At 54.3% G+C, this 14,319-nt stretch overlaps 7 protein-coding genes across 7 annotated transcripts; 3 read left to right on the forward strand and 4 right to left on the reverse strand.

Annotated features, from left to right (window-relative positions):
- Positions 1-1,312: 1,312 nt before the first annotated feature.
- Positions 1,313-2,665, forward strand: CGCA056_v012579 (uncharacterized protein; the record flags this gene model as incomplete). The annotated part of the gene is made up of 1 exon (XM_037327823.1): positions 1,313-2,665. The coding sequence occupies one exon, from the start codon at positions 1,313-1,315 to the stop codon at positions 2,663-2,665; it is 1,353 nt and encodes a 450-aa protein (XP_037174782.1).
- Positions 2,666-3,481: 816 nt separating this feature from the next.
- On the reverse strand, positions 3,482-4,290 carry mpc2 (putative mitochondrial pyruvate carrier 2; the record flags this gene model as incomplete). The annotated part of the gene is made up of 4 exons (XM_037327824.1): positions 3,482-3,623; positions 3,682-3,818; positions 3,984-3,999; positions 4,064-4,290. The coding sequence occupies 4 exons, from the start codon at positions 4,288-4,290 to the stop codon at positions 3,482-3,484; spliced, it is 522 nt and encodes a 173-aa protein (XP_037174205.1).
- A 690-nt stretch (positions 4,291-4,980) lies between these two features.
- CGCA056_v012581 (NADH-ubiquinone oxidoreductase 10.5 kDa subunit) lies at positions 4,981-5,494 on the forward strand (the record flags this gene model as incomplete). The annotated part of the gene is made up of 4 exons (XM_037327825.1): positions 4,981-5,066; positions 5,167-5,273; positions 5,346-5,378; positions 5,436-5,494. The coding sequence occupies 4 exons, from the start codon at positions 4,981-4,983 to the stop codon at positions 5,492-5,494; spliced, it is 285 nt and encodes a 94-aa protein (XP_037174204.1).
- Positions 5,495-6,116: 622 nt separating this feature from the next.
- On the reverse strand, positions 6,117-6,730 carry CGCA056_v012582 (uncharacterized protein; the record flags this gene model as incomplete). The annotated part of the gene is made up of 3 exons (XM_037327826.1): positions 6,117-6,280; positions 6,335-6,631; positions 6,676-6,730. The coding sequence occupies 3 exons, from the start codon at positions 6,728-6,730 to the stop codon at positions 6,117-6,119; spliced, it is 516 nt and encodes a 171-aa protein (XP_037174207.1).
- A 34-nt stretch (positions 6,731-6,764) lies between these two features.
- On the reverse strand, positions 6,765-10,377 carry CGCA056_v012583 (uncharacterized protein; the record flags this gene model as incomplete). The annotated part of the gene is made up of 2 exons (XM_037327827.1): positions 6,765-9,361; positions 9,468-10,377. The coding sequence occupies 2 exons, from the start codon at positions 10,375-10,377 to the stop codon at positions 6,765-6,767; spliced, it is 3,507 nt and encodes a 1,168-aa protein (XP_037174206.1).
- A 1,010-nt stretch (positions 10,378-11,387) lies between these two features.
- CGCA056_v012584 (putative redox protein fmp46) lies at positions 11,388-11,979 on the reverse strand (the record flags this gene model as incomplete). Its single annotated transcript, XM_037327828.1, has 3 exons — positions 11,388-11,480; positions 11,575-11,907; positions 11,968-11,979. The coding sequence occupies 3 exons, from the start codon at positions 11,977-11,979 to the stop codon at positions 11,388-11,390; spliced, it is 438 nt and encodes a 145-aa protein (XP_037174201.1).
- A 1,050-nt stretch (positions 11,980-13,029) lies between these two features.
- On the forward strand, positions 13,030-13,525 carry CGCA056_v012585 (uncharacterized protein; the record flags this gene model as incomplete). Its single annotated transcript, XM_037327829.1, has 4 exons — positions 13,030-13,165; positions 13,216-13,256; positions 13,306-13,377; positions 13,427-13,525. The coding sequence occupies 4 exons, from the start codon at positions 13,030-13,032 to the stop codon at positions 13,523-13,525; spliced, it is 348 nt and encodes a 115-aa protein (XP_037174200.1).
- Positions 13,526-14,319: the final 794 nt, after the last annotated feature.

A 14,319-nucleotide genomic window follows, 5' to 3' on the forward strand; every position in this document is an offset into this window, starting at 1 on the left:
GGCTCTGTTGATATTTCTCCACACTGGTGGAGATGGAGGCTCGTTCTCAAAGCTAGGAGAGCTCTGTAGTCGGTTGAAGTTCTTTCTCTTGATACTTCAAACCTTATTGGCTACATCGGACGTCTCGTGGAAGGGTCGTAGACAAATCATGCAATGTCTCCCTTCCGAATGAGCTTTAAGTAATAGAGCAAACCAACCGCCATGGATATTGCATATCTCGACCAATATTGAGAAGCAACACCTAAGTTGAGTGTCTGTGGTTCTATTCCTTCGCAATTATCGTGGAAGAGTTCCCGTTGTACATCTTTAAAGCTTTTCTTTATTCATCTTGGGCTTCCCCTTGATACGGTGGAGGCCTTAGCAGTAATCTTGATGTGACACTTCGAGCAGCTACCTGCCCGAGAACAATGAATATCAATGAGGCATCATAGGTCGACGTTCTACAGACCATATGCATTACCGAGGCACATGCTCCTCAGGGGCATCTCCATCTAAGGTAGTTTGCAAGTTTTCGCCGCCTCCTGGCAATGTTACCCAGGACGCCGCACGCCTGCAGACTGCAAAAGGGCCTCGTAATCATGGCTGAGGTCTTCAACCAAAGGCTCTACTACGATACGAAAACCAAACTTGCCGTGCAGTCTTGAATGATCAACTGTTAAAGTTCCAAAGATGAAGTCGAAAGAAAGGTTCAGTCTAAAAGTCCGAAGACCTTGTCGGTGTACTCACAATAGGAAGGCCATGATAGATGAGCCCGTTAATCACGCTCTACCTCCGGTACTTGAGGAAGGAGACGAATTAGACTGATGACAGGGGAAGACGGTAATTGATCTTGGATCGCACTCCTCACGGCCAGTGAGTCAGAGTCGCTGGATCATCAAGACGTGGGAGGAGTAGTCAGAGTGGAGGATGAGAAGTATCCGTCGTAAAATATCATAGCAGGCGTGGATCTGCCATCAAACAATTCTACAAGGCTTTTGCTGACCAGAACTTCAGTCGACGAACTGAGGAGGCCTTCCACCTTGATGTTCTGGAATCCTTCAATCGCTGACCTTTTGGTAAGTGCTCCTCTCTCCCAGGTCGCAACCTACCTACCTTGACGGACCTTTCAGAGACCAAGAATCCAGAACGTAGAAGAATCATCTTCCACATTATTGGATTTCTTCCACTTGATTATTAGTCTTCTACCTCGGTCTCAGCCATCGCTGTTCTCATCTGCCGCATCTTACGCGTATCACATCCGCGAGCTTCTCAAGGTGATCTCCGGCTTTGCCACGGAACTCAATCATCAATTGCTAGCAACTTTCCAATCAACATGTCTCTTGAGGACTCAGTATCCAGCGACCCTCTCGCACCGTATGCCGTCGGGACGACGCTGAAGCTGCTTCCCCACAGTGATCCGACTCCGCCTTATGGAGGACCAAAGTACGGATGGCTGGGCGACGAGGAAGAAGACAAACTCGCCAAATCGAGGATCAACCATCCGAGCAACTACACCCTTCCTGAACAGCAGATGAAAGGAGAGAAGCTCCGTCTCAAAGTCTTGGAGCTCACTCGAGACCCCGCCAAGGATGCTCCTCAAGGAGCTCTGCTCCTAGTTTGCCAAGTCACGAAGATCCCCACCGCCAAATTGTTCATCGGCGAACTCCTTCGCAAGGACGATCTCGTCGTGGCCGAAGTATTCGACGAGCTGCTCTACGACACTCTGGTGCTCCCGTTTGCTCCAGTCTTATCTCCAACCCAGCAGGCCGACTCTGGGCTCAGTCGAACCGCTGGCATTTACAAGCATTTCTACTCGGAAAACCTCACCGGATCGTCTCAAATCGTCCCACAGTACCATGGAACCTGGGTCGTTCAGCACCATCTCAAGGACACCAAGAGTACCTCTACTAGGTACGTCGGCGCTATCCTTCGGGAGTACGTTCAGGGTCCTTCGATCGAGTCCGTGTGCGTTCGCCACGAATGCGATGGCCTCTTTCCGCTGCGCAAGATACGCCCTCATGTCGATTGGGACCGGGAGATTGCACTCGACAGGGAGACTCGCCTCGACATAATGAAACAGATCATCCACAGCTGCGTCCTGCACAAGAAATTTCACGTCGAGCACGAGGGTCCCGAGGCACGGAACTATGTCATCACCCTCCGCCGCAACGGCAAGATCCTTGACAAGCCCCAGGCCGTCCAGGTCAACTTCACCCGCACCTACCTGTGGAACTTGACCATATGGGCAGCATCCAGCCTGGAGAATCACAAGCGCCATGGCCTCATCCCGACACTGCCGCATCCCCTTCATCCTATCGAGGTTTACGACATCTCTTCCCTGAGCGACTTTGCTGGTTGGTTTCCATGGCACTGGGCGCACGGCGCACACAAGCGAAAGGGAATGAGCTTGATGCATCGGTGGTTTCTGCAGGACGACGTGTTCGGACCGCGCCAGGAAGGACCCAGGTACTCGCTCCGCAAGACCTTGGGCGAGCAGACCCAGGGCGAGCAGACCCAGATGCCTCGCATCGCTAGCCGTCTCCGGCTATTGTCGACCGGCTCACAACGCAGTGTGGGTTCTGAGTACTCGGGAACCACCGGTCGCAGCGGACGTTCTCGGAGAGGTGAAGGCTCGGGCGATACGCAGGAGGATGATATTCCGGAGGATGATATTGAGGATTATTGAGTGAAGTGGCATGTTGGATGAAGTGACACACGAGACTGGTGTTTGGAGATGTCAACACATGTGTATTTGGGTAGGGTCTCGGAGGAACGTTCAGGTTGATCTGGCCTGCACGCAGACAGGATTTTGTCGGAACACTCCTTTAGTTTTTTTTAATTATTTCGTTTGTCCCCAAAAACACCGCAACGCGACTGCCTGACATGTAAAGCCTGCTACGGTTCGTGCATGACATGCTTGCTCTCTTACAGGTGGACTCGATTAAAGTGAGTGAGCTTGGTGTTGTCTCTGTTGAGAACTCCGTTGTTAACTCCCTCGCTACGCCTCGGATGGTCCAGGGCCTTCTGTGAACAATCCTCCCTTTTGCTAGACCGATGGTAGTTGCCAGGTACTGCGATGATTGACATTCAGGCTCCATGGCTTGCTCACAGCTAATACCAATGGGAGCAAGTCGCCGTGCATTATCCTCCGCAATGGTCTGCCATGGATCAACGTAAAGCGAATCCCTCATTTGAGAGACAGTCATATCTTTTCCTCGGGCAACAAAGATGCAAATCCTGGGCCGTGTAAGATCCCGATGAATGAAATAGAAGAAAGTTTTAGTCTACAACCCAGATCCGAAGACCTTGTCGATGTACTCAAAACACACAGGGGCAGCTGCCGCAGCAGATGAGCCCCTCATGATTCGCCCCCACGCTCATTGTGGTATTACCGGAACTCTACCACGGCTAGCCAGACCTCAGCCAGGCCAAGCTGCACAGGTCGCCGTATCCCTCCTCCTACTTCCCCTCCAACCCCACTTCACCGAGCCATGTAGCCCATCTATGCCTTGACAGCCTCCTTGGCCTCCTCCTTGACCTCCTGAGCGACGTCGCCGACGCTCTTCTGGGAAGACTGCCAGAGCAGGATGCGGGAGACCTGCACGACACCGACGACACCGAGGAAGAAGTTGACAGCGGCGAGGCTACACAACTCAATTAGTACCAGCTTCGGACAAGCTCGGGACAGAATCGGGCACGTACAGGTAGTTCTTGGGCTTGATGATCAAGCACCAGCGGGTCCAGATGATACCGGTGGCCGTCAGGGCGGCGTTCTGGGTGAGGGAAAGCTTCTCGGCGGGACGGGCAAGGTCGGCGATGCCGGCGAGGACGAGAGCCCACTGTACCAATCGCAGTCAGCATCCAGCACCATCATCTTGTGTCCGTAGCATCCATCCATCATGCGCGCAAGCTCAAGCTCCGACATCGCGGGCGGGCGGCATCGCAAGGGATGTAACACGGCATTCGCGGGGTCCACGACGCAGCGCGGCGGGGGAGTATCGTACCTTCATAACAGGAGCCCTGCAGCAACTCATATCAGCATCTCTTCCCAACCACAATTTGTACCGGCGGAGGGAGAACTCACCAGAAGTGCACCGTCTTCAGGCCGACGGGGCTGTCCCACATGCGCTTGACCCAGCTCTGCTGGGCGCCCTCGGCGGAGGCGGTCGAGCTCTGCCACCTCTTGGAGCTCTCGCGGAACTGGGCGCGGAACTGGGAGGTGCGGAAGGCGTTGCGGATCGGGGCGCCGGCGAAGGGCTGCTGGCGGAGGACAGGGCGCGCCGCCTTGAAGAAGTTGCTTGCCGGGGCCATCTTGATTCCGGGTGAAATTCGATCGAGACGAAGCTGCTGCCGGCGGTTCTTTGCGTTCCCTGTCGAGGACGGGAGCTGGGTTTGTTCGGAAGGGAGGGGAGATTTCGGGCTCGGCGGCGGAGGGAATTGGGATGCGAGGTTGAGTCAAGGTTGAGATAAACCCGGAAAGTTCGTTGAGGGATGGCGATTGATTGGGAGGAGGTCCGGCCAAGGCGCAGAGCGGGACAGACAGACACTGCAGCTTTTTTTTGGCAGCTAATAGCGGTGCGTTCGCGCAGGGCCAGCTGGTAGGGGACGGTACCTATCCGTACCTGTTGCACAGAGCCCACGCGCGCCCGGGCGCAAAGGGAAGCCCGTCAACCGGACTTAAGCGGGGACAACGTCCAGAGAAAAAAAGTTGACATTGGGGAAAGGGAGCACTGACCACCCAGACTTCAAGTGCGACGAGCAAATTGGCGAGCGCTCATTCCTACATCGGCGGGGGTTGGATTATGCATCTGCATAAGACAGCTAGCGGCACAAAAGTCGGGACCCGGAATATTTGTGCATGGTATCCACTTTAACGGCGGCATCTCGTCAACTTCAATCCTCGAGCTCCCCAATCAAATCGACCCCAATTGTCCTTACCACCCGACGGCCGCACCCTCCACCGACGAACCTCACCACCGTCAGCGCCAAACGCCTACCACGATGTCGACCAAGTACGCCTTCGGCAAGGCCCTCAAGGAGGTGCGCTTCCTCTTCTGCCAGACCGGCGAGCACAGCGCCGCGACCCGGTAAGTTTTCCTCCTCCCCGTCGCCCGTTGAGGCGGGCACGCCCGGCCCGACATGGCCTGCCATTGCGGCATCAATTGCTAACGAGGCACCGCGCGACAGCTCCTTCCTGACGAGGACGTACCCCACGATGAAGAAGCACAACCCCCAGACCCCGATCCTCATCCGCGAGGCCGCCGGAACGCTACCCAAGATTTACGCGAGATACGGTTAGGACTGCCCCCTCCACCAGATCGCCGAAGGAAGACGGAATTGCTGACGGATGTTGCTGCGCGATACAGAGTTCGGTGTTGAGAAGAGCCAATCCTTGGAGGGTGAGTAGCGACTTTCTGGATATCCAGTTCGGAGAGCCGGGAGCTAACAGGGCGCAGGTTTGTCGGATAAGCAGATCGAGGAGACGGTTTCCGGCCTGGTCAAGGGCAGCGCATAAGGGAACCAAGGCGGGGGAACTCGCTTGGTAAGGGGAAAGAAGGTCAATGAGGAAAAAAAGAAGTTTATGTACCATCACCGTGTTGGGAGAATACGATCTATCTCGACGTCGAAAGGGACCTTTTACGATGCGATTGGTGTGCTCCAGATCCAGACTGCACTTTGAATGCGCCGGCAATTTCGGCGGATTCGTTGGCGGGTGTTCCTCAGACTCGTGAGGTCGCAATGTCCTTCGTCGCGTGTCCTCCCCGCGGCGGACAATCCGGGAACACTTCGCCGTGGTTGTGAGTACCCTGCAGAGGGTCATTAGAATGGATGGTTGTTTGGCTAGTATTCATAAGGTAATTGATGGGGAATTTGACCGCAAGGCAAGCACTTCCCTCTGCAGCTTTTAAGTTGCAGAAGAGAGATCCGGTACGCTTCATCACTCTTGGCGCACTGCTCATTACTTGGAAGACTAGTCACCGAAACGGCATATCACTACCACTGCATTTCATGACATTAATCTTGATTGCCCGTCCAAATGACAGCAAATCTACCGTGCTACTCTAGACATACACCGAATCTTTTCGGCAAATGAAGGCGACAACGTTGCATATTTTCCTCCAAAGCATTCTGTTCCTTCACTTCTGTTCGCGATCCTCCTTAGAGCCCGAGATTCCAGACCGATGCTTACTGGCCCAGGTCGCGGTTGGGGGCAGCGCCGAGGTAGGCCCAGATGGGGCCTGAGAAGAGTTCTCGCCTTGAACCTTTGGCTTTTTAGACGAAGAGAAGTTCTTGCCGGGCCCTGGCTTGTTGTCAGTCTGCTGCGGATGGCTCTTAGCCCGGGTCACCTTATTACCGAAGGTCCGCTTCTTCTGCTCACCACCATGGTCTCCGCTGTTCTTATTAGCAGTTGAACTGCTGGTGACAGGAGCGACATCATTCTTCTGCTCGTCCGCCCTGCTCTTAGCAACATCCCCAACATGGTTTGGAACGTTCTTGGGAGCGTTGGCAGCGTCCCCTGAGGCCTTTGGGGGTGTGCCACCAGGTGTAACCGTGCGTGATGTGGCACCTGACGAGGGGTTCGGGCTGCGCTTATGCCGACCAGACACCTTGAAAGGAGGGACCAGAGGGATCGGTGCTTTCTTAAGCGGGGCTGCTGACGGATTGCGCACCGCAGTGCCACGAGGAGACACAAATTCATTGGCACGAGGATTGAGACCAGATTTCGGGGTAGAATCGACGCGTGCTCCATGTTCCTTGGTTGTGCGCTCCTCGGACGCGGCCTCCTAAGCCGAAGTCTCCTTGGGCGAAGTCCCCTTGGACGAGTTCTCCTTGGGAGAGGTCTCCTTGGGAGAGGTCTCCTTGGACAGAGTCTCCTTGAATGGGGATTCCTTGAGCGATGTCCCCATGGCAGTCTTTTCTTTGAGCATGGTCTCCCTTGCGGATAGAGGCGTCGCAGGTGTCAAGACATTGCCTTGAGACGCATTGCTTGAGTTGCCATCATTGGCGGTGCTACAGCTTGCGTTAGTCAGTGGCGCCGGGTCGAGAGGCTGGTTCGAGCCATGGGCGGCTCCCATCTGGCCAACAAAGCTCAAGTTCTTGACGTTTTTGCTCCGAGTCTTCGACAAGCGAAGGGAGCCGCCAGCGCCAGCGCGGAAGCCTTTGCGGACGGGCTTGGCAGAGTCCCCGGTTGGCTCTGTCTGTGTGTCTGAAGCATCTGGCTCGTCATTTTGAGCAGGCTGCGTGATTTTGATCGAAGCCAAATCCTCCGCAAGGTGTTCCATCGAGGTCTGGGTTGTATCTTGCTTCGGATGATGGTCGATAGTGGAAACGCGTTTGACCTCAGCAGGCTCATAGTTTTCAATGGATCGCAGGCCCCGGGCAAGGTACTCCGTCAGAGTCTTAGGTGCGTCCTCCTTTTTGTAGTTCTGCGTGAGCGTGATGATATCCTCGTCTTCATTAATCATGAGGGTGGTGGCAGGCGGGGTAGCAAGCCGGTCAGTAGGCGGAGTATCTTGCTTTGGATGATGATCTTCGACAGTGGGGACGTGTCCATCTTGCACGGCAGGCTCGCAGTCGTCGATAGATCGCAGGCCCCGACCAAGGTACTCCGTCAGAGTCTTAGGTGCGTCCTCTTTTTTGTAGTTCTGCGTGAGAGTGATGACATCCTCATCTTCATCGATCGTGAAGGTGGTGGGAGGCGAGGTGGTGGCAGGCGGGTCAGTAGGCGGAGCATCTTGCTTCGGACGATGATCTTCGACAGTGGGAACGGGGGTGACCTCAGCAGGCTCGTAGTTTTCGATAGATCGCAGGCCCCGGGCAAGGTACTCCGTCAGAGTCTTAGGTGCGTCCTCTTTTTTGTAGTTCTGCGTGAGAGTGATGACATCCTCATCTTCATCGATCGTGAAGGTGGTGGGAGGCGAGGTGGTGGCAGGCGGGTCAGTAGGCGGAGCATCTTGCTTCGGACGATGATCTTCGACAGTGGGAACGGGGGTGACCTCAGCAGGCTCGTAGTTTTCGATAGATCGCAGGCCCCGGGCAAGGTACTCTGTTAGAGTACTAGGTGTGTCCTCCTTTCTGTAGTTCTGCGTAAGAGTGATGACATCCTCATCCTCATTGATCGTGAAGGTGGTGGGAGGCGGCGTGGTAGGCACAACAGCAGCTTTCTTCTTCTTGTTCTTCTTCTTCTTGCTCTTGCTCTTAGGCTTGGGCTTTGGGTCAGTGTCCTCGACAGCAGTCAGAGGCTGCTCAGCTGTTGAGGAGTCTTTCTGGTTACTTGAAGCCATTGTGTCGAAGATGGAATCCAACTTACGACCAGCGATCTCCTTCTGCATGTCCTCCTGCGTCTTCGTCGCAGTAGGGTGAGAGCGCTCGGGGTACTCAACTAACTCGACGTTGTTGGCGTTGTTGTCGTTGTAAACTTGGCTATACGGAGTAGAAGTTTTCGACGAGCTCTTCGTTGTGGTTGGGGAGGGAGATGTTTTCTCAAGTTGCTTCGGCGTGCTTGAAGGCGGTGCTGTCTTGGCTTCGGAAGAGTTGCTTGCGGGAGAAGAAGTTTTCTCAAGTTGCTTCGGCGTGCTTGAAGGCGGTGCTGTCTTGGCTTCGGAAGAGTTGCTTGCGGGAGAAGAAGTTTTCTCAAGTTGCTTCGGCGTGCTTGAAGGCGGTGCTGTCTTGGCTTCGGAAGAGTTGCTTGCGGGAGAAGAAGTTTTCTCAAGTTGCTTCGGCGTGCTTGAAGGCGGTGTTGTCTTGGCTTCGGAAGAGTTGCTTGCGGGAGAAGAAGTTTTCTTCGCTGACTGCACCGCAGAGGAAGACGTAGCCTTTGCCTGGGGAGTGGATGGCTCAGAACCCTGAGGGTCCTTTTTCTTCGGCGTGGTCGGCAGGTTGACCGTGATAGTTTTGCCACGCGACCTCGTGCTCTGAGTAGTTTCAACGTCGCCTGAAGCTTCGTCCGGGAGCACTTCCTCAGATGGCGGCTTGGACTGTGTCTCTGCTTCCGGTGAAGGCTCCATCGACTTGCTTTCGGAGAGTTGGTCAGGAGACGCAATCCTAGTGCTGTCCTTGCGAGAGTCCCGTTTGGTGGGAGATCGACGGTGGACTGGGCCATGAATTTCCTCATCCCTACCTGGAATTCTTTCCCAGCCCTTGGGCTCTTCCTCCTGCGTAGATGCCGGAGTAGGTTGAGGCCGAGATTGGGGCTGAGAGGGGGGCTGAGAGACCCCATGGTTCGAGCTTGTTCCAATGGCGACCACGGGCGTTTGGTATCCTCGGGGAGGTTGCGGGTGCTCCGGGATACTGTCGAGGCTGTTCTGGCCGACGGGTCTAGGGTTTGACATAGTCAAAGGGGTGTGAAGGCCGTTGTGGCTGTCGGCGATGGGCTGGTCGTCTACAATCATGTTAGTTCATCGTGAAACAACAAACAAGGTGAAATTGGGCCAGGGTGGAGGGTTCTGATGAAAAGAATAGGGAGAGAAATGAGTTGAAATACTTACATAACCAGTCTTGAATCCTGGCTCCATGGACACCCAACTGATTGCAAGGGTAACTTGTGGGAGAAGGTACAAGGTTGTGGCGAAGCTGATCATGTCGATGGTGCAAGGCGTTCTTCATGATCTCGATCTGCGAGGCGTCAAGATTTCCGACTTGGTCGTCTGCACTGAAGAGGCTGTTGATGTTGCCCCAGTTTTGGAAGTCCAGGAGCCTCTGCTTGTTGTTACCTCTGTCGAGCCAGCGATCGCACCAAATACCGATTTCCAGGGCGATCACGCGGTAAGCCTCCTTCTTCAAGTCTTGGTTCTCATGCCACAGATGATAAAGGAGATTGAAGATGTTGAGGGCGCCATGATGGTAAATGTCGAAGCAATCAAAGTAGTCGCACATGTCTTCCCAGTATATTGGCTGAGCCATGTCCTTCATGTGCTCCCAGAACTTCTTGCGAATTGAATTGGCATTCTTCTGAATCTCCTCAGCGCTCCACAGTGGCAGCTTGCGATCGGAGTAGAAGTCGAAAGGAGCTATGTAGCGAGGTTGGATATTGCTATCGTTGGTGCTGAAGATCGCCCTGCCGGGCTTGTTGGCAGTGTAGAAAGACTCGGGAAGGTGATTCTCCGTGTACAGCTTCGGAGGGGAGCCATCGTGGCTAGTGACCATGGGATAAGAGGATCGGATGCCATAAGGATACTCGAAGCCCCAAAAGTCGCCAACCGGGTAAAAGAGTCGCCCCTGGGGCTGGGGCAGGGGACCAGGGTGATAGGGTAAAGGGACCTGACTTCCGCCGACAGGGTTTTGGAGGTCGCGTTGACGATTGAGTGAACCACGCCCATAGCGATCGTAACCGCCCGCCGACTGGTGTCGTCGGTTCGGGTGATGGCCACCGTTTCTGTGGAAAGGCGGATGAGCCATGATGCAGAGACGCGGTGTCAAAGTGAAGGTGCGGTTGACAGAGGCCTATTCAAGGTGAACCCTGCAAAGGATGTGGATTTGCGGATGGAATGGAAAGAAGAGACGCTATCAATGGGGGCAGATGGGATGATGGCGATCACGAGGGAAGTTTGCGATGGCGCCAAAGTCGTGAGATGGAGGAGGGGGAAAGAGGAGTGTGTGTGTGGGATGGAGAGAGTGTTGTTGTGACGAGGAGGAAGAAATTGCGTGGTATTGTGGTACTGTGGGAGCTAGCGAGCGCGTCGCGAGGCAGAAGGTGAGCAGCAGGAGGCACCAGCAGGAGGCAGGGTGGTGGGGAGGCGGCAGGAGCAAGTACAGGAAGGAGCTGGTGGAAAGAGCCTTCCAGCCTGGAGTGGCAATACAAGCAAGCGTGAAGAAATTTCTGCCTAAAGACTCGGATCATCGAGGAGACGCAGGACAACATGAAGGGCAGCGAGGACGACAAGGGCGACAGGTACAACAGTGGCAATAACAGGGACAGCAGCAACAACGGTAAGGACAGCATCAAGCAGGTGGTGATGATGCGACTCTCCTTCCTCACCACCTGCCTCACAAGTGAACCAACCAATGCTTGCGAGTTGGCAAGGAAGCTGCAGCAAGTCAAAGACAGCATGTAGGTCAGCATCCCTTCTCGCTGACGCCTTTGCTGAAGTGTACCAACTCATTTGAACCTGATTCTGTCCATCCCATTTCCAAGCCAGCAATTTCGATACAACAGGTTCAACATCAAGAGTGGCAGATCAGATCCAATCCCAAGCGCCCACCCTCCGTCGGAACTACACTTGGATGAAGGCGTTCGGACATTGAGATCGACGTCGACTGAAAAAGATTAAGACAGGTAAACTGTGACAAAAGCATTTGCCGAAGAGCTGTTCATCATTCAACTACTGCTAGAGTCGCAATGGGTTGTGGTATTTCATTATACAGGGGGGGACAAAGGCGCTGCCTAGGTGCTAAAGAGCACTTGTCTCTCAGCTCTTGCTGCTGTTCAAGGCATTGAGCATCTTGAGAATCTCAGATTCATTGTCGCCAGCGACAGCCTTGCCGTTGTTCCAGTCCACAATCTGCAAGTCTCAATCAGCTACGTATGTTCAGCAACAGGCAAGGCGCTCTCTTGGACATCCACGACAGGCACCCAGGTCAAAGGGGATCACATACCACAGGTCTCTGGAAGGTCTCGGCATTTTGTTGGAACTTCTTCAGGGCCTCCTGTTCGGTCGAGGCGCCCTGGATGATGGACGACAGCTTGCTCTTTCCGACGTACTCCAGGATGGTCTTGACCTGGTCGGCGGTGGGGTTCTCCTCGGTGATGTTGAGCTCGAACTCGGCGCGGGACTTCATGGGGTTCGTCTGGACGCTGTGGTCGCTGGCCTGGTCCTCGGTCGCGCCAGCGGCGGCGTTGGCGGAGACCTGCTTGAGGATGTTGGCGGCCCTCACGGAGGCGGGGGAGCTCGCCTTATGGAAGAGGGTGACGATGTCGAGGGTCTTGTGCTGCGCGGGGTATTAGCTGCTTGCCACGGAGCCAATCAATCGGGGGTGGTTTCTACTCACGAAGCGGAACATTTTGGCGGGGCTGATGGAAAGTTTGGGGATGGTGGTGTTGTTTTTTCGGAATCCGCTGTTGCTGTTTGCGCGGTGCGGCGTGCAGCTCGATGCGATGAAGTCGGCAGTGGAGCTCCCAGAGCTCCCACGAAGTTACGTCATCCCGGTCGCCCGCTCAGGTCTGGACACCAACGCCGAATTGACGCACGGCGGGGTTTCTGTCGCGCTTACCCCTGGCGACGGCGCTGGGAGCTGCACCCGCTGGTGGCTCATGCACCGGGGCCCAGGGCCTGGCGAGGGACGATGTCAAAATCAGAGCCTCAAATTCCCCTCATGCTGGATCTCGTCATCAATGCTGGAATTGCGACGGCAGGCCTGTCAGGCGCACCGAGTACTTACCTATCTCACGCACAGTTTTCACTAAAGCAGTATGTGACCATTACCATCTTGTGCAGGATGATTTAGGGGCAGCAAAGAGCATCTCGAATCGCAACCTTGAGGTTGGGATCAAATGCAAGTACTCGGGAGGAACCGCCCCTTCACAAGCCTTCGTATCTAAGATCTGAAGATTTTATTTGCAGGGGTAGTCATTTGAGGCACGCGACGAACCGGGCAAATCTGATAGAGACCGCCCAGGTAGGCTCAACAAAGCAACGGTAGCGCTCAAGTCCTGGGGCCGCGACCACAATCCCAACTCTTTCGTACCTTCCGGTTGCATCGCCGATTTTCCCATGTGGTTTGGGCAGGAACGGATTTTGTCAAGGCGTTCAGCGGAGCAAATGACAGTTGCATGACGTAGTAGGAGGGAGCTTTGCGCCTGTCTGAGCTGAGAATCGGCGCTGAAGACGTCATGACGTAGATGCAGATGAAGTAACTGGTGGGGTGTCTAGTCAGGCAAGAACGCCTCACCAAAGTGTCCGTATATAGAAAGAGCAAGCCTGCGACAACCACAGATTCATTTCTCACAACCCCAATCTGCACTCTGTTCATCTTCCGCACTCTGTTACTCGCAGACTATCCATCAAGAAAAAACACCCGCACCTCCACCGCACAGCTTACCAAACCACCAAAATGGCCGGCGACTCCAAGGTTGGCACCAGTGGCGTCTACGAGGCTGGCGACCAGAGAAACCACAAGAACGAGGAGCTTGATAACGCTGAGCGCTTTGAGGAGGGCAAGGAGAATTCTCACCAGGCCACCGACTCCAGTATGTTCTTACTCCGGTCAGAATTTCAGACGCTGCTAACACCATTGCAGAGGACGAGAGATCCATCGCCAACAGACTTGCGGCAGAGGAGGTACGTGAAGTGCATGCAGATTATCCGGCGGTCACTAACAATGCTTTAGAAGAAGGATAAGGAGGATGACAACGATGATAACCGAGAGGTTCGGTTGGGCAAAATCGACCCCACGCTTCCCGTATGTTTACTGGTCCCTAACGTCGTCGATCACCACTGACCACAACCAGGCCAAGGACCATGGCAACGAGCCATCCAGAGGTGCCAAGATCGACGCTCAGATCCAGGCCGAGGAGGAAGAGGAGCTGAGGCGCAAGGGCAAGGCATAGATCAGAACCGAATTCTCAAGGCGTTGGCAGGGCATTAGGAACATGAGCATTACGACTTGATAGGTGAATTGAACGAAACAAAATACACTTTCACTCGAGATACACGGCAAACAGATTCACATGAGTGAGGCGCGATGAAATGTCCAGAGATGTGATGTATTTTGCTAGCATTGAGATATACTACTGCCACCTGATGCTGGATTAGCAACTTGCTTCTCAAGAAAGCCAGACAATCAAAAGTTAGTAATGGGTGGGAGGTCAGAATATGTAAGAATTGAATATCATGTATTCAAACAGTATAGCCGCTCCGGCGAAAGAGGGCCACCGAGTGAAATCAATCGCAAATTTTTCTCATCATTCCAGGGAAGTGCGGTTTTGCAAGGAGGGAAATATAAACATACCTTTGATGACACGCTTGCCGCGTTGCTTCTGTCTTGCAGACTCTCCAAGCTGTGCTCTTTCCCAGCTCGAAGCTGTTGCAGTGATGGATGGGAGAGAGGAAAAAGCTGCTCTGCGCGCGCGTCGAAGCAATAAAAATCACTGTCGTCGGTGGAGCACGGCAGGAAATCACCGATTTTGCTGACCGCCCGCCTAGACCACATTGAGCCGGCTGATTGTCGGCTCGGCAAAACCAAGCCACCGCCGAGCTCGGGCCACCCGGCAAAAAACCACCATAGATAGGTTAGGGCTCAAATTTGCTTCGCACACGCCAAAACAGAAAAATTGCGACCGCGAGCGGAACCTCATCAGGACTACACCACTAACCATAGCAGCACATCTTTGACGTCTGGTAA

The sequence above is a fragment of the Colletotrichum aenigma genome (genome assembly GCF_013390185.1).
Source record: "Colletotrichum aenigma strain Cg56 chromosome Unknown KSG_Cg56_contig08, whole genome shotgun sequence".
Classification (NCBI taxonomy): Eukaryota; Fungi; Ascomycota; class Sordariomycetes; order Glomerellales; family Glomerellaceae; genus Colletotrichum; species Colletotrichum aenigma.